We start from the raw sequence: 27,993 nt of genomic DNA on the forward strand, positions 1-27,993 counted from the left end.
ATCTGATTTCAAAGCCAAACTTAATGCGCCTATATCACTAGAAGAAATATCTTTTGCAATTTCTGCACTGTCCTCAGGGAAATCTCCTGGACCTGATGGGTTCCCTGTGGAATTTTATAAATCATTCTCCTCACTTCTTTCTCCTCAGTTACTTTCAGTATTATCTGACTCGTTTAACTACGGCAAATTGCCACCCTCTTTCAATGAGGCATCTATTATTCTTCTTTTAAAAAAGGCAAAGACCCAACAGAGTGTTCCTCGTACAGGCCGATCTCTCTGCTCAATGTTGATGTAAAGATCTTAGCTAAAGTGTTGGCTCATAGATTAGAAACCATTATTCCCTCCATTATCTCTGATGACCAAACAGGCTTTATTAAAAATCGTCTCCCTTTTTTTAACATTCGGCGTCTATTTAATATTTTATACTCAGTTCCAACTGGAACTCCTGAATGTGTTATCTCCCTTGATGCGGAGAAAGCATTTGATCGTATAGAGTGGAACTACCTTTTTGCAGTCTTAGAAAAATTTGACCTCGGCCAAAGTTTCATCTCTTGGATCTAATTGCTGTACCTGTGTCCTACTGCTTCTGTTCTAACTAACTTTCAGAAATCCCAAGTATTCAATCTCAAACGTGGCACCCGTCAGGGATGCCCCTTAAGTCCCTTTCTCTTTGATTTGGCTATAGAACCTCTGGCGATAGCATTTCAAAAATGTCCTGAACTGACCGGGATTTGGAGAGGGGGTGTTGAGCATAAAGTCTCTCTCTATGCTGATGACTTACTACTCTTTCTCTCATATCCGTCTACATCCTTACCTCTAATGTTTTCACTTCTTGACCAGTTTAGCCAGATCTCTGGCTATAAACTCAACTTACATAAGAGTGAACTTTTCCCAATTAATAAAGAAGCACAAGAACTAACATTTCGTGATCTCCCTTTTAAAGTAGTCCATAATCAATTTACTTATCTTGGAATTACAGTCACAAGGAAGTTTAAAGATCTCTTTCGTGAAAACTTTGTCAATCTTTCATATGCTACAAAACAGAGTTTGGTACAATGGTCACCTCTATCTATGTCCTTGGTAGGTCGTATCAATGTTGTCAAAATGTATGTTCTCCCCAAATTTTTATACTTATTTCAATCTATCCCAATTTTTATTCCTAAATCTTTTTTTGATTCCTTAGACTCTATTATTTTGTCATATCTGTGGCAGAATAAGTGCTCTAGAATTAATAAAATCCACCTCCAAAAATCTAAAAAAGAGGGTGGCATGGCTTTACCTAACTTTCGCTTATATTACTGGGCAGCTAATATACGTTGTGCTGCCTTCTGGTCTTTCTTCCACGGTCAACCTGAGTGCCCTAACTGGGTGGCAATGGAGTTGAGCTCCACTAAAGAAGTATCTATATCTGCACTTCTTGGCTCTGCACTCCCTAGCAGTCTGCCCAGATCAATAGCTAATCCTCTGGTTAGACACACTTTGCGTATATGGGCTCAGTTCAGGAAATGCTATTGTTTCCAGGGGTTTTCCATTTCTAGCCCTGTCGCACATAATCACCTTTTTTTATCTACCACGTTCGATTCAGCATTCCATGTTTGGTACAGGAAGGGCATTAGACATTTTGAAGATCTCTTCATTGATAACCGCTTCGCTTCTTTTCAACAGCTCTCTGTTAAGTTCAACCTGCCTAACGCTCACTTTTTCAGATATCTCCAAATCCGACACTTTACTGCTCCTTTAATTCCTAACTTTCCTGAAATGCCTGCGAAATATGCTATGGACTTATTTCTCTCCATTAATCCACTAGGTAAAGGTTTAATTTCAATTATCCAAGATAAACTAGCAGCCTTACGACGGGCCCCTGTGGATAAAATTAAAATGGCCTGGGAGCAGGATTTAAATATCTCCTTATCCGAGGAGAGCTGGGACTCAGTTCTCAAATCGGTTAACTCAACCTCTCTTTGTGCTCGCCATTGTCTCTTACAGTTTAAGATTGTTCATAGAGCCCATATGTCTAAATCTAAACTATCTCGATTCTACCCTGGCATTAGTCCGCTCTGTGATAAATGCAAGAGGGGCGTGGCCTCTCTCATCCATATGTACTGGCTCTGTCCTAGCTTGGAGAAATTCTGGAAAGATGTCTTCACTACACTATCGGGTATTCTGAATCAGCACCTAGAACCTAACCCCTTAATTGCTCTGTTCGGTTTTTGGGGCGAGACAGATTTATGTCTGGGTCCGACCAAATGCCGAATATTATCCTTTGCCTCTCTCCTGGCGAGACGCTTGATCCTCCTTAGATGGAGAGATGTTGCCCTGCCCACTCATGCGCAATGGCTTAACGACATTATGGCCTGCTTGGACCTCGAAAAAATTCATTATTCAGTTCTCAATTCGGATTTAAAGTTCCATAAGATCTGGGGACCTTTTATCGAGTACTTTCATAACCTTCCTCTTGACTAGGGTTTTTTTTTCTTTTCGGTCCCTTGCTTTCAGCTCCCTTTTTTTTCTGGTAGTAGGCATTATTATCCTCTGTTGCTAAGTGTATTCACAGTCTGGGAGTTTGACTGTCCGGACTTATACTCTCTATATTGTGTGGTGGTTGGTCTGGAATTGTTGGTTTTTTTCTTGTGTTGTGGGGTTTGGGGAGGACACTAAGCTCACTTATCTTTAATTTAGGTGCTTTTTTGTTAAATTCTCTTCCTCTGTAGCATATTGTTATTGTATGCTTAACCTTGCTCTGTATTAATGCTCCTCATTGGGATTTGGGGTTTTTAATTTTGTAAAATGTTTTGAAAAACTAATAAAAATTTTTAAAAAAAAACAAAAAAAAACCTGTGTCCTCTTGTGGCAAACACTTCAGCCCTGGGAAAAAGTCTCTGACTATCCACACGATCAATGCCTCTCATCATCTTATACACCTTTATCAGGTCACCTCTCATCCTCCGTTGCTCCAGGGAGAAAAGGCTGACTTCACTCAACCTGTTTTTATAAGGTATGCTCCCCAATCCAGGCAACATCCTTGTAAATCTCCTCTGCACCCTTTCTATGGTTTCCACATCCTTCCTGTAGTGAGGCGACCAGAACTGAGCACAGTACTCCAAGTGGGGTCTGACCAGGGTCCTATATAGATGCAACATTACCTTTGAGTTCCTAAATTCATTTCCATGATTAATGAAGGCCAATGCACAGTAAGCCTTTTTAACCACAGTGTCAACCTGCACAGCTGCTTTGAGCCACTTATGGGCTTGGACCCTAAGATCCCCACACTGCCAAGAGTCTTACCATTAATACTATATTCTGCCAACATATTTGACCTACCAAAATGAACCACTTCACACTTATCTGGGTTGAACTCCATCTGCCACTTCTCAGCCCAGTTTTGCATCCTATCAATGTCCCGCTGTAACCTCTGACAGCCCTCCACACAATGCACAACACCCCCAACCTTTGTGTCATCAGCAAACTTACTAACCTATCCCTCCACTTTCTCATCCAGGTCATTTATAAAAATCACGAAGAGTAAGGGTCCCAAAACAGATCCCTGAGGCACCCCACTGGTGACCAACCTCCATGCAGAATATGACCTGTCTACAACCACTCTTTGCCTTCTGTGGGCAAGCCAGTTCTGGATCCACAAAGCAATGTCCCCTTGGATCCCATGCCTCTTTACTTTCTCAATAGCCTTTCATGGGGTACCTTATCAAACACCTTGCTGTTCTGACCCATTGAGCTGAACATCTACTGCTCTTCCTTCACCAGTGTGTTTAGTTACATCCTCAAAAAATTAAATCAGGCTTGTAAGGCTGGTCCTGCCCTTGACAAAGCCATGCTGACTATTCCTAATCATATTATACCTCTCCAAATGTTCATAAATCCTGCCTTTCAGGATCTTCTCCATTAACTTACCAACCACTGAAGTAACAATCACTGGTCTATAATTTCCTGGGCTATCTACTCCCTTTCTTGAATAAAGGAACAACATCCGCAACCCTCCAATCCTCCGGAACCTCTCCCGTCCCCATTGATGTTTCAAAGATCATCGCCAGAGGCTCAGCAACCTCCTCCCTCACCTTCCACAGTAGCCTGGGGTACATCTCATCCGGACCTGGTGACTTATCCAACTTGATGCTTTCCAAAAGCTCCAGCACATCTTCTTTCTTAATATCTACATGCACAAGCTTTTCTGTCTGCTGCAAGTCATCATTACAATCACTAAGATCCTTTTCCATAGTGAATACTGAAGTAAAGTATTCATTTAGTACCTCTACTATTTCCTCCATTTCCATACACACTTTCCCACTGTCACACTTGATTGTTTCACGTCTTATCCTCTTGCTCTTCACATACTTGTAGAATGCCTTGGGATTTTCCTTAATCCTGCTCGCTAAGGCCTTCTCATGACCCCTTCTGGCTCTCCTAATTTCCTTTTTAAGATCCTTCCTGTTAGCCTTATAATCTTCTAGATCCCTAACATTACCTAAATCTCTGAACCTTTTCTCAGCTTTTCTTTTCTTCTTGACTAGATTTATTACAGCCTTTGTACACCACAGTTCCTGTGCCCTACCTTAACTTCCCTGTCTCATTGGAATGTACCTATGCAGAACTTCACTCAAATATCCCCTGAACATTTGGCACATTTCTTCCGTACTTTTCCCTGAGAACATCTGTTCACAAATTAAGCTTCCAATTTCCTCCCTGATAGCTTCATAATTCCCCTTACTCCAATCAAACGGTTTTCTAACTTGTCTGTTCTTATGTCTCTCCAATGTCATTGTAAAGGAATAGAATTATGATCACTACCTCCAAAATGCTCTCCCACTCTGAGATCTGACACCTGACCAGGTTAATTTCCATTCCACACACTCACCACTCTCTGAGTAAAAACTTACCCCTGACATCTCCTTTGTACCTATTCCCCAGCACCTTAAACCTGTGTCCTCCTGTGGCACATTTCTTCCGTACTTTTCCCTGAGAACATCTGTTTCAAATTTAAGCTTCCAATTTCCTGTCTGATAGCCTCATTATTCCCCTTACTCCAATTAAATGCTTTTCTAACTCTGTTCCTATCTCTCTCCAATGCTATTGTAAAGGAGATAGAATTATGATCACTATCTCCAAAATGCTCTGTGAGATCTAACACCCAGCCAGGTTCATTTCCCAATGCCAAATCAAGTACAGTCTCTCCTCTTGTAGGCTTCTCTACATTTTGTGTCAAGAAACCTTCCTGAACACACCTAACAAGCTCCACCCCATCTAAACCCCTTGCTGTAGGGAGATGCCAAATGGGAAATTAAAATCCCCCATCCTTTCAACTCTGTTATTATTACACCTCCAGGATCTGGTTCTCTATCTTCTCCTTGATATCCCTGTTACTATTGGGCAGCCTATAAAAAACACCCAATAAAGATATTGACCCCTTCCTGTTCCTAACTTCCACTCAAAGGGACTCCACAGACAATTCCTTCATGACGTCCACCTTTTCTGCAGCTGTGACACTGTTTGATCAAAAGTGCCACGCCCCCACCTCATTTGCCTCCCTCTCTGTCCTTTCTGAAACTAAAACCCCGCACTTGAAGTAACCATTCCTGTCCCTGAGCCATCCAAGTCACTGTAGTGGCCACCACATCATAGCTCCAAGTACTGATCCATGCTCTAAGCTCATTCACTTTGTTCACAATATTCCTTGCGTTAAAATAGACACATCTCAAATTGTCCGTCTGAGCGTGTCCCTTCTCTATCACCTGCCTATCCTCCCTCACACACTTTCTCCAAGCTTTCTCTATCTGTGAGCTAACCTCCTCTTCCTCAGTCTTTTCAGTTTGGTTCCCACCCCCCAACAATTCTAGTTTAAACTCTCCCCAGCAGCCTTAGCAAACCTCCCTGCCAGGATATTGGTCCCCCTGGGATTCAAGGGCAACCTGTCCTTTTTGTACAGGTCACACCTGACCCAAAAGAGATCCCAATGATCCAGAAATCTGAATCCCTGCCCAATGCTCCAATCCCTCAGCCACGCATTTATCCTCCACCTCATCCTATTCCTATTCTCACTGTCACGTGGCCAAGGTGGTAATCCTGAGATTACTACCTTTGTGGTCCTGCTTTCTTTCTTAAACAACATTAGCTATCCCCCAATCCTCCGGTACCTCAGCAGTCACAAAGAATGATTTAAGAATCTCTGCTAGGGTCCCAGCAATTTCTGCACTTGCCTTCCACAGGGTCCAAGGGAACACCTGGTCAGACCCCAGGGATTTATCCACCCTAATATGCCTTAAGACAGCAATCCTCCTCTGTAATCTGCATGGAGTCCATGACATTGCTGTTTTTGACCAACTTCTATAGACTCTGTGTCCATCTCCTGTGTAAATGCAGATGCAAAAATTTAATTTAAGATCTCCCCCTATCTCTTTTGGCTCTACCCATAGATTGCCATTCTGATCTTCCAGAAGACCAAAATAGTCCCTTGCAATCTTTTAGCTCGTAACATTTCTGTAGAATCCCTTAAGAGTCTGCTGTTTTTTCTGGTATGATCTACAGAAAGCTGCTCATTAGCACAATGTAGAATAACCTGGTGTGTGGCATGGTTTTGAGCACAAAGGAACACTGGGTTGAGTAAACATTCTTGAGTCTAGGCATCAGGTGCAATTGAAATTTTCATGGAGGCTCAATAACCAAAGTAGCTGTTAGCATCCTGTTTCTTTGCCATTAATCTAAATAGCTTTACATTGAATTTCAAGCTTTGCATCTTCACATTCTGCCAATTCTAGCATCTTGTGCAGTCCTGATTTCAATCCTTGATTGATACTTCTAACCCCCTAGACCCTAAACTATGGAAATGACCTTCCTAAAACTCTCCCTCATTTTACCTCTCCTCTCCTTTGGATCCTTACAATTCCAGCAAAAATTTGATGGCCAATTTGCCCGAAGTTTGCTCCTGTTGGGCTCTGAGAGACATTAATGTTAGAAGTGTAATATATATGTAAGTAAATATTATTGTGCATATTAACCCCTGACAATTGTTATTGGCAAAATGAGTAGCTAAATTCTTGTAACTGTTATCCTTGATTGTTTTAATACACATTTATTAACTTTGTTTAAACCGAAGAACATAAAAGTGGCACAGAATGCAACAGTGAATAATTGACAGATGTAAAACATCAGCTGAATTTTTACTTAGTCTGAAGGCACACTTAGATTATTCCTATTTATTAAAACTGTAAATATAACTAGGCTTATTCTACAACTGCTATCGTTCTACAAATAATTAACAAGTAGTCAGGATTGAGTAAAGATCAGAATTGCATTGCCTTTCACTTTGAAATTTAATGCAGATAATAGTAAATGGATATCTCTGATAGTGAAAACTGACTGTACAAACAAAATTTTATTTTCAAATTGCTCTTCAAAAATGTTAGCTTGTCTAACTCATTTGCCTTTCCTGCAGCTCCCCATGAGATGTGTAAAGATGACTACATTCTGACAATAACCTGGAAAAGGACAGCTGCTGGAGAACTTGTTTATAACAAATGCCCTCCCAATGCTACAGGTAATAAACTTAAAATATTACATTTCCAAAAGGAAATGGTTCAGAAAGTTCTTAAACCAGTTGATCATTTTGGCACAGAAGATACAGATGTTTTGGTAAAATGAGAAAGAGGCTGGAAGATTCAGGTTAGCCATCTTTAAATGTTGTAAAATAAAAATTAAGGTTTGTTAGTTGATGAATTGAAGTGAGAGTTATAATCGGAAATTTTGTTTTAACTGTTCGTTAAGTTTGAACATGCTCTTGATTTGTTTCCTCCTCTGCCTCAGAAACCTGCTTGGTGGTACATTGCATCAGACAGAGTTTTGACCTTTGACTCAGAAATTAGTTTATTGCAAAAAAAACTGGAGCCATTTACTCTGGAAATTAAAATTCAGAGGAAAAAGTACAGCAACTTTTCACATTCTTAATTTGTCTTGAAAATAGATAATTTAATTCCAATTACAAGCATAACATAAATTTCCTTCACAACATTATTATCACTTTGCTGACTGACTGAGGAACTACACAGTCCTCTCCAAATGGCTGCCCATTGTGCTATGCCACCGTGGGCATTACAGTAGCATAGCAGTTAGTGTAACACTATTACAGCACCAGCTATATGATTAGGATTAATTCCAGATGCTGTCTATAAGGAGTTTGTACATTTTCAATGATCATGAGCTTTATCCAGCTGCTCCAGTTTCTTTCCATAATCTGAAGATGTATGGGTTAGGGCTAGTGAACTTTTGACCTATTTTCACACTGGAGGTGTGGCTACACTTGTAGGCTGCCCAGCACAATTCTCGCTGATTTCATTCGAGGCAAATGATACAGTTCTTGTATGTTTCAATGTACATGTGCCAAACAAAATTAATCTAATTTTTAAATCAGGAAATAAAAGCAGAAAATGCTGGAATCACTCAACACGTCAGAAACCAACAATGGAAAGAGAAGAAATTAATATTTTGTCCATCTTGATGAATAGTTTTTGACTCTGAAAAGTTACTTTCCAGACATCTTGCCTGACCTGCTGAGTGTTTACAGCATTTTCTGTTTATATATCCGATTTCCAGAATCTGCAGTTTTTAAAAAATAAAAATATCGCTAAATTCAGCCTTTGTGAAAATACTTATTTTTGTTGCCAATTGGTTAAAGCCTTGGAGTAAGAAGATCTGAAATAATGAGCAGCAGGTCAGTTGTTTTTCTTTACAGCAACAACTTACAGTTATGACACCAACGGCAACTTGTGTTCATAAAGTACCAATAAATTATAAAAAAAACTTTAAACTGCTTTGCAGATACAAAAACTAAAGCTTGATTAAATGGGTTGGTTTAAAAAGGCTGAAACAGAAGGGGAACAAACTGTGCAACGCTAATGTTTCTGGTAAAGAGAGGAGACAGATGAGAATAAAATATAGAACAGTACAACACAGTAATATGGGCCCTTCAGCCACAATGTTATGCCTACTTCATGATCAATCTAACCCTTCCTTCCTCCAAACCCCATAACCCTCCATTTTCCTTTCATCCCTGTTCCTATTGCATTAGCCTTTACCAACATCGCTGGCAGTGGATTACAGGCACCATCACTCTCACATGAAATAGATGTCCTCTGGTACGCGCCATATGCCACTGAGAAAAAAAAAGGTGTTGGCAGTCCATTCTAATTATGCCCCTCATAATCTTATACACCTCTGTCAAGTTGCCTCCCATCCTCCATCACTCCAAAGACAAAAGCCCAAGCTTTCTGAACCTTTTCTTATCAAAATCTATTCTCTAATCCAGGCTGTATCCTGGTAATTATCTCCTTGTACCCCCTTGGACCCTTTAGAAATCTTACATATCCTTCCTATATATGGATGCACTCACATCCATCATCATGAAGTGTTTCGAGAAGCTCGTCAGGAGGCACATCAAGACCCTGCTGCCCCCCTCAATAAACCCCCTGCAGTTTGTGTACCATCCCAACTGTTCAACAGACGATGCCATTACCATCACCCTCCACCTGGCCCTAACCCACCTTGACAAAAAAGACATGTACTATGCTGTTCATAGACTTTAGTTCAGCATTCAACACAATCATCCCTCAGAAACTGATTGGAAAGCTGAGCCTACTGGGCCTGAACACCTCCCTCTGCAACTGGATTCTAGACTTCCTGACCTCAGTCAGTCTGGATCGGACAAGGGAGTCGCGTAGAGAGCGATCCCTGCGGAAAGCCGAGAGTGGGGGTGAGGGAAAGATGTGGCTGGTGGTGGGATCCCGTAGGAGGTGGCGGAAGTTGCGGAGGATTATACGTTGGATCCCTACGCGACTCCCTTGTCCATTCATCCCCCTCATCCCTCCCCACCGACCTCCCTCCAGGCACTTATCCCTGCAAATGGAAGAAGTGCTGCACCTGCCCCCACACTTCTTCCCTCACCACCATCCTAGGCCCCAGGCAGCCCTTTCAGGTGAGACACCACTTCACCTGCGAGTCAGCTGGGGTGATATACTGTATGCGGTGCTCCCGATGTGGCCATTTATACATTGGGGAGACCCGCCGTAGACTGGGAGACCGTTTCGCCGAACACCGGCGCTCAGTCCTCCAGCAGTCACTCCCACTCCGATATGTCTGTCCATGACCTCCTCTACTGTCAAGATGAGGCCACATGCAGGTCGATGGATCAATATCTTATCTCCCGCCTAGGTAGCCTCCTACCTGTCGGCATGAACATTCAACTCACAGACCTCTGTTGATACCCCTGCACCCCCCCTTACCCCATCCCTATCTATAATTTTAGTCTGGTTCTCTTTCTCTCTCTTTTCCCCCCTCACTACAATCTCTCCCCAGCCCTACCTTTCTTTCTCTTTTATTTCTCATAATTCTCCACCTTCCCCCAGCCCATTTCCCTCCAGCCTATCACTTCCCAGCTCTCTACTTCATCCCTCCCCCCACTTCTTATCCCCCCTCGACTATCCCATGTTACTTCACTCCTGATGAAGGGTTTCGGCCCGAAACGTCGTCACTACCTCCTCCCATAGATGCTGTCTGGCCTGCTGAGTTCTGCCAGCATTTTGTGTTTTTTATTTATTTCCAGCATCTGCAGATTCACTCGTGTTGCCTTTGAAAACAAAAGAGATGGTTGTTGACTTCAGGAGGACACAGGGCGACCACTGTCTGCTGAACATCAACAGCACCTCAGTAGAGATTGTTAAGACCACCAAATTTCTTGGTGTTCACCTGGCGGAGAATCTCACCTGGTCTCTCAACACCAGCTCCATAGCAAAGAAAGCCCAGCAGCTTCTCTACTTGCTGCAAAGGCTGAGGAAAGACCATCTCCCGTCCCCCATCCTCATCACATTCTACAGGGGTTGTATTGAGAGCATCCTGAGCAGCCGCATCACTGCCTGGCACCATCTCGGATCTCAAGACCCTGCAGCGGATTGTGAGGTCAGCTGAGAAGATCATCGAGGTCTCTAATCCCACCATTACAGACATTTACACTACACACTGCATCTGCAAAGCAAACAGCATTATGAAGGACCCCACGCACCCCTCATACAAACTCTTCTCCCTCCTGCCATCTGGGAAAAGGCACCTAAGCATTCAGGCTCTCACAACCAGACTATGTAACAGTTTCTTCCCCCAAGCCATCAGACTCCTCAATACCCAGAGCCTGGACTGACACCAACTTACTGTCCTCTACTGTGCCTATTGTCTTGTTTATTATTTATTGTAATGACTGCACTGTTTTGTGTGCTTTATGCAGTCATGGGTAGGTCTGTAGTCTAGTGTAGTTTTTTCTGTGTTGTTTTTACGTAGTTCAGTGTAGTTTTTGTACTGTTTCATGTAGCACCATGGTCCTGAAAAACGTTGTCTCGTTTTTACTGTGTATGGTACCAGAAGTTATGGTCAAAATGACAATAAAAAGTGACTTGACTTGAAATGTCAAGTATATATTAAAGCAGGTACAAAAGGCTTTAAGATCAGTTGAAAACAGGGCAAACAAATGGGGTTTCAGGATTTCTGCTTTTGAGTCCAAATATATGATTTTTGGCTTTACAAGAAAGATCCCTGATTGTGAATTGTGTCTATGTGATTCTCCATTAGAAAAAATCAATTTATTCAAGTTTTTAGGCATCTGGTTTGATGAAAGATTTACTTGGAGGGGTCATATAGATTAAAAAAAATTGGAAAGTGTGAGGAAGTTTTAAATGTTATGAGAAGTATTGCTGGATGTGACTGGGGAGCAGGGTGGGAAACTATGTACTTAATATATCTAGCTATGATTAGATCAGTAATTGATTATGGTTGTATTGCTTATGGTTCCGCTGCTACGGCAGTGCTTGTAAAATTAGCCAATGTGCAGTCCAAAGCACTGAGACTCTGTTGTGGAGCTTTCAGAACAACATCAGTCCTGCATTATGTGTGGAGATGGGAGAAGTGCCTCTACATTTAAGACAAGTTAAGTTGGGCCTGCAGTATTGGGTGAAACTAAATGGCTTCAATCACAGCTGTCCATCAAAATGTCTTTTGCAGGAGACGTCGGAGCGCCAAAGTAAAATTAAAAGATATCCATTTTTAGATTTGGTTAATATCTGGGCTGTGAAATTGAAACTGATTGAGGAAGACATAGCTGACCAAATATGCTTGCCACCCATTCCTTTTTGGCTTTTGCCAGAGCCAGAAGTAGACCTATTCCTCCTTCTTCAGTTTCAAGGAAGCAGAACAATTTCAACAGCATCGATGGTAAATGAATATTTAAATAATAAATGGGGATCTTATCTGAAGATTTTTACTGATGTCTCAGTGGACCCAGAGAGCATTAAGGCAGGATTTGGGATGCACGTGTCTCAACTTGGAGTTGAGATTGGTCACTGGGTTTCAGATGGTGTTTCTGTCTTTGCAACAGAATTATTAGCAATCCTCTGGGCCTTATGGCGGACAGAAGACTGTCGACCATGCAGGGATATCATCAGTTCAGATTCTGCTGCTGTCTTAGAGGCGATAAAAGGGAATAAATCAAAAGCTCATCCAGACATAGTTATTGAGATTCTCTTAGTTTTGTTTAGAATAGGGAAAATGGGTTGTGAAGTTAGATTTACATGGATACCTGGGCATGCTGGGGTGGAGAGAAATGAAATTGTGAATGGCATTGCAAAGTATTCCTTACAGAGCAGGCTAGTACGAATTAGAATACCCCCAAGCAGAGAAGTGATAAAATTGAGAAGTAGGATAAAAAAAGGCATAGAGAAGAAATGGCAAGAGGATTGGAAAAATGAATTAAAGGGAAAGCATTTCTTTTCTAGTCACCCTCTAGTTAAAAAGGTCTCAGACTGTTACTCTTTAAATCATAGAGATTGGTGAAATTAACAAGACTGGGGTTGGGGCATTGTGGGCTAAACTATTACTTAAAGTTAATAGGAAGGCATCCTACTGGATTATGTGACTGTGGTAGTCCAGAGACAGTTCAGCATATTTTGCTGAGTTGTAATCGACATAAAATTGAAAGAAAAATATTGTTCAAGAGGCTGTCTGACTTAAATGTATTTTGTTTTTCTATTAACTCTTTGTTTGGCCAGCAAGAGAACCACCATCTGATTGAAAAGTTTATTATCCTGTTTCTATGTGTGACTAGTTTATACTTGAGAATTTGAGTTTCTTGAAATTCTGTAATTAATTATACATCCCGTGGAGGGCAGTAATACGCCTAGATGCGTCTAAACTGCCAGAAATAGAAGAAGAAGATGAGATTCAGTTGTTGTTGTTCAGACCAAGCATCAGAATGGGGAAGAAATGTGACCTAAGTGATTTTGACTGTGGAATAATTGTTGGTGCCAGATGGGGTGAGTACCTCAGAAACCACTGACCTCCTGGGATTTTCACGCACAACAGTCTCGGTTTTGGCCCAAAACTTTGTCACTACCTCCTCCCATAAATGCTGTCTGGCCTGCTGAGTTCTGCCAGCATTTTGTGTTTTTATTTATTTCCAGCATCTGCAGATTCACTCGTGTTGTCTCAAAAATATATTGAGAATGGTGAGAAAAACAAAAAATATTCATTGAGTCCCATTCCCATATGTCTATCCATGGCCTCCTCTACTGTCAAGATGAAGCCACACTCAGGTTGGAGGAACAACACCTTATATACCGGCTGGGTAGCCTCCAACCTGATAGCATGAAGATTGACTTCTCTAACTTCCATTAATACCCCTCCTCTCTTTCTTACCCCATCCCTGATATATTTAGGTTTTTTTCCCTTCTTTTTTTTTCTTTCTCTCTCTGCCCATCACTCTGCCTGTTCTCCATCTCCCTCTGGTGCTCCCCTTCCCCTTTCTTTCTCCCTCGGCCTCCCGTCCCATGATCCTTTCCCTTCTCTAGCTCTGTATCCTTTTTGCCAATCACCTTTCTGGCTCTCAGCTTCACCCCACCCCCTCTGGTCTTCTCCTATCATTTCGCATTTTCCCCTCCCCCTCCTACTTTCAAATCTCTTACTATCTTTCCTTTCAGTTAGTCCTGATGAAGAATCTCAGCCCGAAATGTCGACAGCGCTTCTCCCTATAGATGCTGCCTGGCCTGCTGCGTTCCACCAGCATTTTGTGTGCGTTGCTTGAATTTCCAGCATCTGCGGATTTCCTCGTGTTTGCCTTTTAAACATCCAGTGAGTGGAGGTTCTGTGGCTGAATGCACCTTGTTATTGACAGGTTAAAGGAGGCTTCCACAATCATTAGCACAGGTGCACCACAAGGCTGTGTGCTTATCCCCTCGCTCTAATTGCTTAATACTTATGACTGAGATTGACTACAGCTCACAAGGATGTTGCTGGGCCTGGAGGACCTAAGTTATAAGGAAAGATTGAGTAGGTAGGACTGTACTCTTTATTAGGTATACAAAATTATGAGCGGTTTAGATAGGGTAAATGTAAGCAGGCTTTTGCAACTGAGGTTGGGTAGAACTACAACCAGAAGTCATGGGTTTAGGGTGAAAGGTGAGAAGTTTAAGGGGAATATGAGTAGAAACTTCTTCACTCAGAGGGTTATTAGAGTGTGGAATGAGCTGCCAGCCCAAGTGGTGCATGAAAGCTCAATTTCAACATTTAAGAGAAGTATGCATAGGTACAAGAATAGTAGGGATGTTGAAGGCTATGGTTCCATTGCAGGTTGGTGGGACTAGGCCATTTTAAATGGTTTTGGCATTGACTAGATAGGCTGAAAGGTCTGTTTCTGTTCTCTCTCTCCCCTGTCTCCTCCCTTCTCCCTCCCCCTCCACCTCTCTCACCAGTACTCCCCCCTCACTCCCTCTTGCTCTACCCTTGTACCCCCTCTCTCCCCCCCTCACTATATTTAAGTTTGCTGATGATTGTTGTTGGCCGAGTTAAAGGTGGTCATGAATCAGCATACTTGAGAAAGATTGAAAATCTGGCTGAATGGTGCTACAGCAGCCTTTCACTCAATATCAGCAAAAACAAAGCTGATTATTGACTACAGTAGCAGGAAATCGGAGGCCCATGAGCCAGTCCTCATCAGGGGATCAGAGGTGGAGATAGTAACTTAAGTCCCACAGCATTATCATTTCAAAGGATTTGTCCTGGGTCCAGAATGTGCACAGCAACACTTCTACTTTCTTGGAAGTTTGTTGAGATTTGACATGTCATCTTAATCTTTGACAAACTTCTGTAGATGCATGGTGGTTGCATCATGGCCTAGAACACGGTTCCGGAATATTAAGTGTGTAGTAGAGAAAGGTGAGGCGGAACAAGTGATAAGGAGGACACATGTACAGAGGGATGGTCTGACGAAAGATGGAGTTAAATGTGCAGAAAGAATAAGTAAATTTAGGAAGGACAACAAAATTCCAGGGGCGTATAGCCCGATGGGAGTTCGGGGAGCTGAGTTAAGCACAATAGGCAGAGATTCAAACAGAGAGAGGGGAGAAATGGGCTAAAAATTCTATATCTGACTGCACGAAGTGTCAGAAATAAGGTGGATGAGCTGGAAGCTCAGATGCGAATGGGTAACTATGATGTTGTTGGGATAACGGAGACATGGCTGCAGGGAGATCAGACCTGGGAAATGAATGTGCAAGGGTATACGTGCTATCGTAGGGACAGAAATGTGGACAGAGGGGGTGAGGTGGCCCTGTTGGTGAGGAATGAGATTCAGTCCTTTGCAAGGGGGGACATAGGATCAGGAGAAGTGGAGTCTGTGTGGATAGAATTGAGGAACAGTAAGAGAAAAAGGACCCTAATGGGTGTTGTCTATAGGCCACCAAACAGTAGCATGGATATTGGGTGCAAGGTGAATAGGGAGTTAACATTGGCATGTGGCAAAGGTAATGCTGCAGTAGTTAAGGGGGATTTCAACATGCAGGTGAACTGGGAGAATCAGGTTGGTGCTGGACCCCAGGATAGGGAGTTTGTAGAGTGCCTACGGGATGCATTCTTGGAACAGCTTGTACAAGAGCCGACCAGGGACAAGGCTATTCTGGATTTAGTGTTATGTAATGAACAGGATTTGATAAGCGATCTTGAAGTAAAGGAGCCATTAGGAGGTAGTGATCATAATATGATAAGTTTTTATCTGCAATTTGAGAAGGATAAGGGCAGCTCGGAGGTGTCAGTGTTGCAGTTGAACAAAGGAGACTATGGAGCCATGAAGGAGGAGCTAGCCAAAGTTAACTGGATGGATATCCTAACAGAAAAGACAGTGGAACAGCAATGGCAGGTATTCTTGGGAATAATGCACAAGGTGCAAAATCAGTTCATCCCCCGGAGAAGGAAGGATTCAGAGGGGGGAAAGGGGCCACAGTGGTTGACAAAGGAAGTCAGAGATTGCATAGCATTAAAAAAAAAGAAATGTGACAGAGCTAAAGTGAGTGGGAGGACAGATGATTGGGAAATTTTTAAGGAACAACAGAACTTAACTAAAAAGGCAATATGGGGAGAAAAAATGAGGTACGAACGCAAGCTAGCCAGGAATATAAAGGAGGATAGCAAAAGCTTTTTTAGGTATGTGAAGAGAAAGAAGATAGTTAAGAACAATGCTGGGCCCTTGAAGAATGAATTGGGTGAAGTTGTCATGGGAAACAGAGAAATGGCAGAAGAATTTAATAAGTACTTTAGATCTGTCTTCACTAAGGAAGACACAAGCAATCTCCTCCAATGTTCCTTAGATTCAGGATCAGTTCCTGAGGATTGGAGAATGGCTAATGTTATCCCACTTTTTAAGAAAGGAGGGAGGGAGAAAACAGAACTATCGACCTGTCAGCCTAACATCAGTAGTGGGGAAGATGCTAGAGTCCATTATTAAAGATGAAATAGTGGCATATCTAGATAGCAGTGATAGGATTGGGCCGAGCCAGCATGGATTTACCAAGGGTAAATCATGCTTGACTAATCTATTGGAGTTTTTTGAGGATGTAACCAGGAAGTTAGACAAGGGAGATCCAGTGGATGTAGTGTACCTCGATTTTCAGAAGGCATTTGATAAGGTCCCACATAGGAGATTGGTGGGTAAAATCAAAGCTCATGGCATTGGGGGTAAGACATTGACATGGATAGAAAACTGGTTGGCAGATAAAAAGCAAAGGGTAGCGGTGAATGGGTGTTTCTCGGAATGGCAGGTGGTGACTAGTGGGGTGCCACAGGGCTCGGTATTGGGACCACAGCTATTTACGATTTACATCAATGATTTAGATGAAGGCATTGAGAATAACATCAGCAAGTTTGCTGATGATACTAAGCTGGGTGGCAGTGTGACATGTGATGAGGATGTTAGGAAAATTCAGGGTGACTTGGATAGACTGGGTGAGTGGGCAGATACTTGGCAGATGACGTTTAATGTGAATAAGTGTGAGGTTATCCACTTTGGGAGTAAGAACAGGAAGGCAGATTATTATCTGAGCGGTGTAGAGTTAGGTAAGGGAGAAATACAAAGAGATCTAGGAGTCCTTGTTCATCAGTCACTGAAGATGAATGAGCAAGTGCAGCAGAAGGCTAATGGAATGTTGGCCTTTATTACAAAGGGAATTGAGTACAAGAGCAAGGAAATCCTCTTGCATTTGTACAGAGCCCTGGTGAGACCACACCTGGAGTATTGTGTACAGTTTTTGTCTCCAGGGTTAAGGAAGGACATCCTGGCTGTAGAGGAAGTGCAGCGTAGATTCACAAGGTTAATTCCTGGGATGTCAGGACTGTCTTACGCAGAGAGGTTAGAGAGACTGCGCTTGTACATGCTGGAATTAAAGAGATTGAGAGGGGATCTGATTGCAACATATAAGATTATTAAGGGATTGTACAAGATAGAGGCAGGAAATATGTTCCAGATGCTGGGAGAGTCCAGTACCAGAGGGCATGGTATGAGAATAAGGGGTAGGTCATTTAGGACAGAGTTAAGGAAAAACTTCTTCTCTCAGAGAGTTGCAGGGGTCTGGAATGCACTTCCTCGGAAGGCAGTGGAGGCCAATTCTCTGGATGCTTTCAAGAAGGAGCTAGATAGGTATCTAATGGATAGTGGAATCAAGGGATATGGGGACAAGGCAGGAACCAGGTATTGATAGTAGATGATCAGCCATGATCTCAAAATGGTGTTGCAGGCTCAAAGGGCCAAATGGTCTACTTCTGCACCTATTGTCTATTGTCTATTGTCTAATAGAAACACCAATGTCTTTGAATATTACAAGGACATTGGAAGCGAACCCAAGTGCAGGACACCGACACGTAGGTGGTATTAACAGAAGTGTTCTGGTCACCAAATTATAGGAAAGATGTCAACAAAATAGAGAGAGTACAGAAGAGATTTACTAGAATGTTACCTGGGTTTCAGCACCTAAGTTGCAGGGAAAGGTTGACCAAGTTAGGTCTTTATTCTTTGGAGCATAGAAGGTTGAGGGGGGACTTGATAGAGGTATTTAAAATTATGAGGGGGATAGATAGAGTTGACGTGGATAGGCTTTTTCCATTGAGAGTAGGGGAGATTCACACAAGAGGACATGAGTTGAGAGTTAGGGGGCAGAAGTTTAAGGGTAATATGAGGGGGAACTTCTTTACTCAGAGAGTGGTAGCTATGTGGAATGAGCTTCCAGCAGAAGTGGTAGAGGTATGTTCGATTTTGTCATTTAAAAAATTTGGATAGGTATATGGACAGGAAAGGAATGGAGGGTTATTGGTTGAGTGCAGGTAGGTGGGACTAGGTGAGAGTAAGTGTTCAGCACAGACTAGAAGGGCCAAGATGGCCTGTTTCTGTGCTGTAATTGTTATATGTTTATAACAGTGTGTTTATTAATAGTTGCACAGAAGCCCAGGGAGCAAGGATTAGGCCAAGGGGAGCTAAGGAGTGAGCGGAGTTGGACTGGGGATCAAACCCAGGTAACTACAGCAAGAGTCTGGCATATAGTGGCGGGACTTAGGCAGAGCAAGGATGTGGACCAGGGGATGAGCGTGGCCGGGAAAGAACAGAGGGCGGAATGCCCTACTCCTATTAAACACGGGGTGGGGGGGGGGTGTGGAATTAACACAGGCAACTGGCGCAGGAACGGAACTTAGAATATAGAACACTCAGCAGTCGAGAGACAGTGTAAACACAGGCAAACAGCACGGGTGGACAGAGGAGCAGTGGGCAGGCCAAACTCTTCTCGACCCCAGGCATTGGTGGAGCTGGACTTCTAACTGTCGGCAGGTGGCAGGCAACACTCCTCTTGCCACGGAGCATTAACTGGAAAGGTAAATGGCTGGTAATCCTTACCTCGACACAGAATAGTGCAGATAAACAGCAGGCAATTCTTATCTTGACACCAAGTAGCACATGAAGCGGCAAATGGCCGGCAATACCCAGCTGGACATGAAAACAACAAAACCAAACGATGACAGACAATTCGTATCTTGACTCGGAGTAGCACATGAAACGACAAACAGCCAGCAATACTCAGCTGGACACGTAGAGACAGAATTCCCGAAGCAACCCCAGGCACCGAAGCAACTTAGAATCCACCATTCTCGGCGGCTCGGAACGTGCATTGCTGCACTGGCTGAAGTGATCGTCCAACCCTGAGTAAATGTACGCTGGAGTTTTTATGCTGCCGGTTCAGATGAGAATCAGGTGCCCTAATCAAGGAGCCCGGTAGAACACGAGGAAAAGGGAATTAAAAGAAAATGAAGAGTCAACCAACCGGACCGTGACATTGAAAGGAAAAGCCAAATAAAGATAGATAATACAGCCAATTCATCGTAGCTATAGTCTTCCTCATCACTGAGCATCTTCAAGGTGTTCTGTTCCAGGAACGTCCAGGTCATGGTCTCCTCTCACTGCTGCCATTAGGAAGGAAGCCTTAGGTCCAACACCACAGGTTCAGGAGCAGTTATTACCCCTCAACCATCAGGCTCTTGAACCAGATTGGATTACTTCACTGAATACCCAATACTAAATGATTCCACAACGCATAGTCTTTCAAGGACTCTGCAGCTTATGTGTTCAATGTTATTTATTATTATTATTTTATTATTCTATGCAAACTTCGCTATGTTTTGCGCATCGGTTGCTTGTCCATCTTTGTGTGTGCTTCTATTGTGTCTCCTTGTATCTACAGTGAATACCCACAGGAAAATGAATCTCAGTGTAATACATTGTGACATCCGCAGTATGTATTTTGATAATAAATTTATTTTGAACTTCTGAACGTTGAGAAAGGTGAAACTGCTTCAAGCTGACTGGCAGGTGACAGTAGTTCAAATAACCATGCATTAGTGGTGTGCGGAAGAGCATCTCCAAACGCACAGCATTTCAAACATTGAAGTGGATGTGTCAGGGTCCGGATTGTGTTCCCTTTAAATTTACCTAGTTGGTTACGATCCAGACCGTTGACTCCTTGTTTCCCTTTAATTCCCTGTTTTCCCGTATCCCTCGGGCTTGGTGATTAAAGGCAATTTACTCTCAACCAAACCGGCAGTTTATAAGTCTCTGGCTTCAGCCGTTCGGCGTGATAGCATTAACGAAGTCATCTAGCCGGAGCTAACTAAATTTCTTGCCGGAGCAAGCCAAGACTTCTCCCAAAGCAAGTGCCAGCAAGCTGCCTTCCCTTGCCAGAGCAGGACCGGGCAAGGTTAACCCGCCAGGGTGAGTCAAGAGCTCCCGCTGCTTGGAGCAAACTTGGGCCGAGTTATAGTACCCCGTCCATTGTTGTGTTGTCTTGTATCCAGCTCAGTAGACAGGCCATTTGCCGCTACTCGAATGGACTGTCTTTTGTGTTCTGTGTATGAGTCCTGGCCCTATGTCCTGTTCCTAAGGAGGGGTCCTGGCTCTGTGTCTGGTGTTCCAAGTATCAAGTCCTGGCTCTGATCCCCGAGCTCCAAGTCTTAGCACCCCGACCCTGAGCCCCAGCCTAGTCCCAGGCCTGAATCCTTATCCATTATGCCTATTCCCACTTCCTCTTTGCTTTCCTTGATTTCTCTCAGTTCTATCCTTGTATCATGCCTCTCCTTGTAAATAGTAATAAACTCCATTTAGTTAACCTTACAAAACGTGCTTGTGTCCTGCATTTGGGTCCTCCTCCAGCACCCTTGCCCCTCTATATTGTGACAGGATGAAGTGGACAGCAGCAGAAGACCATGAGCATACACTCAGTGAGCACTTTATCAGGTACAGGATCTACCTAATGTCCTGGAATATTTTACCCTCCTTATGAGGCCCCAAGATCCAAAACTTGCTGTACTTTGATCTGGAGGAAAAATAAAGTTTAATATGACATTTCATTTGAAGTCAAATCAAAATGATTTAAATTTAGATGTGGCATACTGTAAATTGACAACATGTAATGCCCTCACCACACACCAACGAATGCTAAATCATGCCTTTTCTGAACAGGGACAGTGATCTGTTGTTTACCTCTATGATCATACTCTCTGTGGTTACCAACTGCTGTTTATAGGACTATCTTTTGTTCATTTTCTCCATGATGAGTCATCTATAGCTTGTGCTAAAGGACTATTTAGTGCATCCAAAAATTAGGCAAATGTATCATGAGTGTTACTGGCAAAGCTTTGAGAATATTTGTGGAGAACATTGTGAGCTGAAGGTGTCATTTCATTGTATCAGGATTATGGTGAATGGCAATGCTAGATGATGAAAAAGAAGCAATGAGAAAGGAAATACAAAGCCAAAACTTCTCTCACTCTACCTTTAACCTTTAACATTCCAATCTCGGGCACTTCCCATTCCTCATTTGCCACCTGGCAGCATGGCACCAGTTTTCATATGGGCACGATAACATCCATCTTTATCACCATCTCTCCTGATCTCCACACCATAATTAATTTGTCCAACGGTTAACAGTGTGTAAGCAAATTTTCCTCCAATTATGTACCAAAAGGATAAATGTCACAGAACCATAGAACACTACAGCACAAAAACAGGCCTTTTGGCCCTTCTTGGCTGTGCCCAACCATTTTTCTGCCTAGTCCCACTGACCTGCACCTGGGCCATATCCCTCCAAACCCCTCTCATCCATATACCTGTCCAAGTTTTTCTCGAATGTCAAAAGTGAGCCCATCTGGCAGCTCATTCCACACACCCACCACTCTCTGTGTGAAGAAATTCCCCCCCCTAATGTTCCCTTTAAACTTTTCCCTTTTCACCCTTAACCCATGACCTCTGATTTTTTTTCTCCCCTGGCCTCAGTGGAAAAAGCCTGCTTACATTCACTCTATCTATACCCATCACAATTTTATACATGTCTATCAAATCACCCCTCATTCTCCTATGCTCCAGGGAATAAAGTCCTAATCTTTCTCTGTAACTCAGTTTCCCAAGTCCCGGCAACATCCTTGTAAACCTTCTCTGCACTCTTTCAACCTTATTAATATCCTTCCTGTAATTAGGTGACCAAAACTGCACACAATACTCTGAATTTGGTCTCACCAACGTCTTATACAACCTCACCATTGCATTCCAACTCTTATACTCAATACTTTGATTTATAAAGGCCAATGTACCAAAAGCTCTCTTTACAACTCTCTCTAATTGTAACGCCACTTTTAGAGAATTATGTATCTGTACTCCCAGATCTCTCTGTTCTACTGCACTCCTCAGTGTCCATTTACCTTGTATGTTCTACCTTGGTTTGTCCTTCCAAAATACAATACCTCACACTTATCCGCATTAAACTCCATCTGTCATTTTTCAGCCTATTCCTCCAACTGGTCCAAATCCCTCTGCAAGCTTTGAAAACCTTACTCACTGTCCACTACACCTCCAATCTTTGTATCATCAGCAAATTTGCTGATCCAATTTACCACATTATCATCCAGATCATTGATATAGATGACAAATAACAATGGACCCAGCACTGATCCCTGTGGCACACCACTAGTCACAGGCCTCCACTCAGAGTAGCAATCCTCCACTACCACTCTCTGTCTTCTTCCATTGAGCCAATGTCTAATCCAATTTACCTATGTATACCTAGTATACTCCATGTATACCTAGCGACTGAATCTTACTAACTAACCTCCCATGCGGGACCTTGTCAAAGGCCTTACTGAAGTCCATGTATACAACATTCACTGCCTTCCCTTCATCCACTTTTCTAGTAACTTCCTCAAAAAACTCTAATAGATTGGTTAAACATGACCTACCACTCACAAAGCCATGCTGACTTTTTCTAGTAAGTCCCTGTCTATCCAAATACTTGCAGATCCTATCTCTTAGTATTCCTTCCAATAATTTACCTACTACTGATGTCAAACTTACTGACCTATAATTTCCCGGCTTACTTTTTGAGCCTTTTTAAAATCACAGAACTGCATGAGCTATCCTCCAATCCTCCGGCACCTGACCCGTGGATATCGACATTTTAAATATTTCTACCAGGGCCCCTGCAATTTCAACACTAGTCTCCTTCAAGGTCCAAGGGAATGCCCTGTCAGGTCTTGGGAATTTATCTACTCTGATTTTCCTCAAGACAGCAAGCACCTCCTCCTGTTTACTCTGTATAAGTTCCATGAACTCCCTACTTGTTTGCCTTGTTTCCATAGACTCCATTCCAGTTTCCTTAGTAAATACAGATGCAAAACACCCATTTAATAACTCTCCCATTTCTTTTGGTTCCATACATAGCCGACTACTCTGATCTTCAAGAGGACCAATTTTATCCCTTACTATCCTTTTGCTCTTAACATACCTGTAGAAGCTCTTAGGATTATCCTTCACTCTGACTGCCAAAGCAACCTCATGTCTTCTTTTAGCCCTCCTGCTTTCTTTCTTAAGTATTTTCTTACTCTTTTTATACTCCTCAAGCATCTTATTTCCTCCCTGTTGCCTATACATGTTCTACATCTCTCTCTTCTTTATCAGAGTTCCAATATCCCTCGAGAACCAAGGTTCCTTATTCTTATTCCTTTTGCCTTTAACCCTGACAGGAACATACAAACTCTGCACTCTCGAAATTTCTCCTCTGAAGGTCTCCCACTTGCCAATCACATCCTTGCCAGAGAACAACCTGTCCCAATCTACGCTTTTTAGATCCTTTCTCATTTCTTCAAATTTGGCCTTTTTCCAGTTTAGAACTTCAACCCGAGGACCAGATCTATCTTTATTCATGATCAAGTTGAAACATCTTTAGCTCCTGCTGTAAACTCCTTTCCCTAAAAGCCAATGAGTAAAGTTTTCTTTCTTCCTGACAACTAAACATGGAGCTCTTACTGTTCCTCACACACGTGAGTGATTTGCATGTGAGTGGAGGAGATGTGATCAGTAAGTTGGCAGATGAAGATTGGTGAAGTTGCGAACTGAACAAAGAAAACCTTGGACTAGACCAAGAAATGTGATCTCAGGAAGGGTGCTTAACCTATTATAAGTAAGGTGAGGAAGTCTTCTGAGTGTTTTGAATTCTTTAAGCCCAGAGAGTTCCAACTACTGTCAAATAAATAGATTTACAGCTTATGCTACAGCATAATGAAACATTTGTCTGATGTAGCAGGAAAACTAAATTGGAGTCAAAAATACTGTTGAATGTCAAGGTTGGTTCAAGGGATCAGATGACCTGCTGCTTTTTCATCTGTTAAAGCACTGCACAATGTTCATGCACTTTGGTAGTAGAAATAAATGTGCAGACTATTTTCTAAATGGGGAGAAAATCCAGGAATCTGAGATGCAAAAGGACTTGCGAGTCCTTGTGCAGAACACCCTGAAGGTTAACTTGCAGGTTGAATCAGTGGTGAGGAAGGCAAATGCCATGTTAGCATTCATTTCAGGAGATCTAAATTACAAGAGCAAGAATATGATGCTAAGACTTAATAAGGCACTGGTGAGGCCTCACCTTGAGTATTGTGAACAGTTTTGGGCCCCTCATCTTAGAAAAGATGTGTTGGCATTGGAGAGGGTCCAGAGGAGGTTCACAAGGATGATTCCAGGAATGAAAGGGTTATCACACGCTGGAATTCAGAAGGATGAGGGGGATCTCATTGAAACCTTTCGAATGTTGAAGGCCTAGACAGAGTGGATGTGGAAAGGAAGAGTAGATGGTGGGAGAGTCTAGGACAAGAGGGCATAGCCTCAGGGTAGAGGGGTGCCCTTTCAAAACAGATGTGGAGAAATTTCTTTAGCCAAAGGGTGGTGAATTTGTGGAATTTGTTGCGACATGCAGCTGTGGAGGCCAGGTCATCGAGTGTATTTAAGGCAGAGATAGATAAAGTTCTTGATTGGACGTGGTATCAAAGTTATGTGGAAAAGGCTGGGAACTGGGGTTGAGGATGAGATAGGGAAAAAAAAATCATTGAATGGAGGAGCAGACTCAATGGGCCAGATGGCCTAATTCTGTTCCTATGTCTTATGGTGTTAGGGTCTTAACCTACTAACTGGTACACCTTGGAAAATGTGGAAGGAAATTGGAGCATCCGGAGGAAACCCACACCTCCATGGGAAGGACGTACAAACTTCTTTCGTACAGCATCAGAATTGAACTCTGAACTCCAATGCACGGTGCTGTAATAGTGTCACCCTACTGTGACTCCCCAACTCAAAATATAAAGAGTAACAGAAAAACTCTGATGAAGGAACTCTGTCAAGCAGCATCTGCGGAGGAAAAGGAGTTGTCAGCATTTCAGTTGATACTCTGCATGAAGATTGAGAGTGGAGAGGGGAGATGGTCAATATAAAGAAGAGTAGGGGTGTGATGAGAAAAGGGTCCATGGCGTTTGGTGGTCTAAGGAGGAGTGTAAAGTGACAGGTGGATAGGTGCAGAATGTTGGAATTGGGGTCACTGGCAGGTGTATGATAAATGGAAGCAAACAAAGAAAGGTAATAGGAAAAAGGTAAAAAAATAGATGGAGTAGTGAGGGGAGAGGTGTTGTGGCAGTGTGAAGATTGGAGTCAGCTTCAGGAGGGGGATAAGGAGGAACACAAAGGCTACTTGTGCTGGACTCTGATTAGAAAGGGAGGTGAGAATAGGGACGTAAGGCAGTTTGAACCAGACCCAGATGGGAGTGGTGGTGGTGGGTGGCCTGTGGATGAACTGTCTGTGATTGAAAGGGCAATGAAAGTGGGTGCTCGCCATGGGGGGCTGGGTGTTGGTGAGCTAGGAAATGGGACAAAATGGGAGGACAGGAGGAAGAGAGGAAGAAATCTCTGCTGAAGGTTTTCGGCCAAAACATCAACTATGTTCTTTTAGATAGATAGATAGATACTTTATTCATCCCCATGGGGAAATTCAACTTTTTTTCCAATGTCCCATACACTTGTTATAGCAAAACTAATTACATCCAATACTTAACTCAGTAAAAAAATATGATATGCATCTAAATCACTATCTCAAAAAGCATTAATAATAGCTTTTAAAAAGTTCTTAAGTCCTGGCGGTTGAATTGTAAAGCCTAATGGCATTGGGGAGTATTGACCTCTTCATCCTGTCTGAGGAGCATTGCATCGATAGTAACCTGTCGCTGAAACTGCTTCTCTGTCTCTGGATGGTGCTATGTAGAGGATGTTCAGAGTTTTCCATAATTGACCGTAGCCTACTCAGCGCCCTTCGCTCAGCTACCGATGTTAAACTCTCCAGTACTTTGCCCACGACAGAGCCCGCCTTCCTTACCAGCTTATTAAGACGTGAGGCGTCCCTCTTCTTAATGCTTCCTCCCCAACACGCCACCACAAAGAAGAGGGCGCTCTCCACAACTGACCTATAGAACATCTTCAGCATCTCACTACAGACATTGAATGACGCCAACCTTCTAAGGAAGTACAGTCGACTCTGTGCCTTCCTGCACAAGGCATCTGTGTTGGCAGTCCAGTCTAGCATCTCCATAGATGCTTCCTGGCCTGCTGAGTTCCTCCAGCAATTTGTGTGTGTTGCTTGGATTTCTAGCATCTGCACTTGTTTGTGATGATAATCTACAAGCTGGCTCTTTAATGATTTTCATTATTACATTGAAAGCTTAAATAATATGATATGTGAAAGGACACTGGAATGTACAATGAGTCATGCTGTTACCATATTATGTTTACTACTATTTTTGTTATACTTAGGTTCAGCCAGCCGCAGATGTTTGTTAAATTCTCGTGGAATTGCATCTTGGGGCCCACCAAGCTTTGCTAGATGTGTTTCACATGATTACAGACATCTATATGTATCGGTAGGTACAATCACTTTTGTATATTGTATCAATCTGAGGATGTTAATAATATGGGTCATTAGGTGGTGCATTGTGTTGGGAACATATGATAAGGGATCCTGATCTGTATCTAATTCAGTCTGCTTGACTGTAAGCTTCCTGACTAAAAGGGCTCAATAAAATCTCTTTCATTAAGTCTTGAACTGATTGCTAATGCAGTTCTAAAGTGAAAAAAACAAGTATTGCATGCAAAGAAGGGGACTTGAAAATTTCAAAACAAGATACAGCAAATTCTGAAAATTGGAAAAAAAAAAGTGTATGATGAGTCAGACCTATCACTTCAGCTCAATAGCCCTTCATCATAACCAGAAAGGTGAAAAAGCAGGTTCATTTTAAATTGCACAGATGAGGAAAAATAGAAAGAACAATAAGTATATCTAAAAGGGTAGAGTTAGTCTCTAAAATAATGTCTGTAAAACCTGCCTCACGGAGAAAATTGCTTTTGACACAGTCTGTAGGAGGGGAATGAACAGCTGATCTTTCTGCAGGAAGGGAAATAGAGGAAGATGAATGAAAGCATTTAGTTTAAAGAAAACATACTGGAACTGCAAGATACAGAGCACTGCAATCTGCAGAAATGTCAAATGAAAAAAAGCGATGAAAAGTCTCAGCTAATCAGAGAGCATCTGAGGAGAGAGAAAAGGCTGAGTTAACATTACAGAAACATGAATTTAGGTTAAGTGGGCATGTTCTGACACAAACTAGAAAGGCTGCATAAAATTATGGGATTTAGTATTATCTTCAAAGGACTTCAGCAAGCATATATGGAAGCAGATCCTTGAGGTTATATTGGGCTTCACTGGATTAGTTTAAGAGCCAATATGTAATGTT

At 42.5% G+C, this 27,993-nt stretch overlaps 1 protein-coding gene across 5 annotated transcripts in view; it reads left to right on the plus strand.

Annotated features, from left to right (window-relative positions):
* LOC140719771 (adhesion G protein-coupled receptor B2-like) overlaps positions 1 to 27,993 on the plus strand; it is a 1,068,758-nt gene that overhangs the window by 469,952 nt on the left and 570,813 nt on the right. For all 5 annotated transcript variants that reach the window (XM_073034634.1, XM_073034637.1, XM_073034636.1 and 2 more), the window contains 2 exons: positions 7,445 to 7,546; positions 27,017 to 27,123. In XM_073034634.1, the coding sequence (XP_072890735.1) occupies positions 7,445 to 7,546; positions 27,017 to 27,123 (209 nt within the window). The remainder of the gene's footprint in view (positions 1 to 7,444; positions 7,547 to 27,016; positions 27,124 to 27,993) is intronic.

The sequence above is a fragment of the Hemitrygon akajei genome, chromosome 32 (genome assembly GCF_048418815.1).
Source record: "Hemitrygon akajei chromosome 32, sHemAka1.3, whole genome shotgun sequence".
NCBI lineage: Eukaryota > Metazoa > Chordata > Chondrichthyes > Myliobatiformes > Dasyatidae > Hemitrygon > Hemitrygon akajei.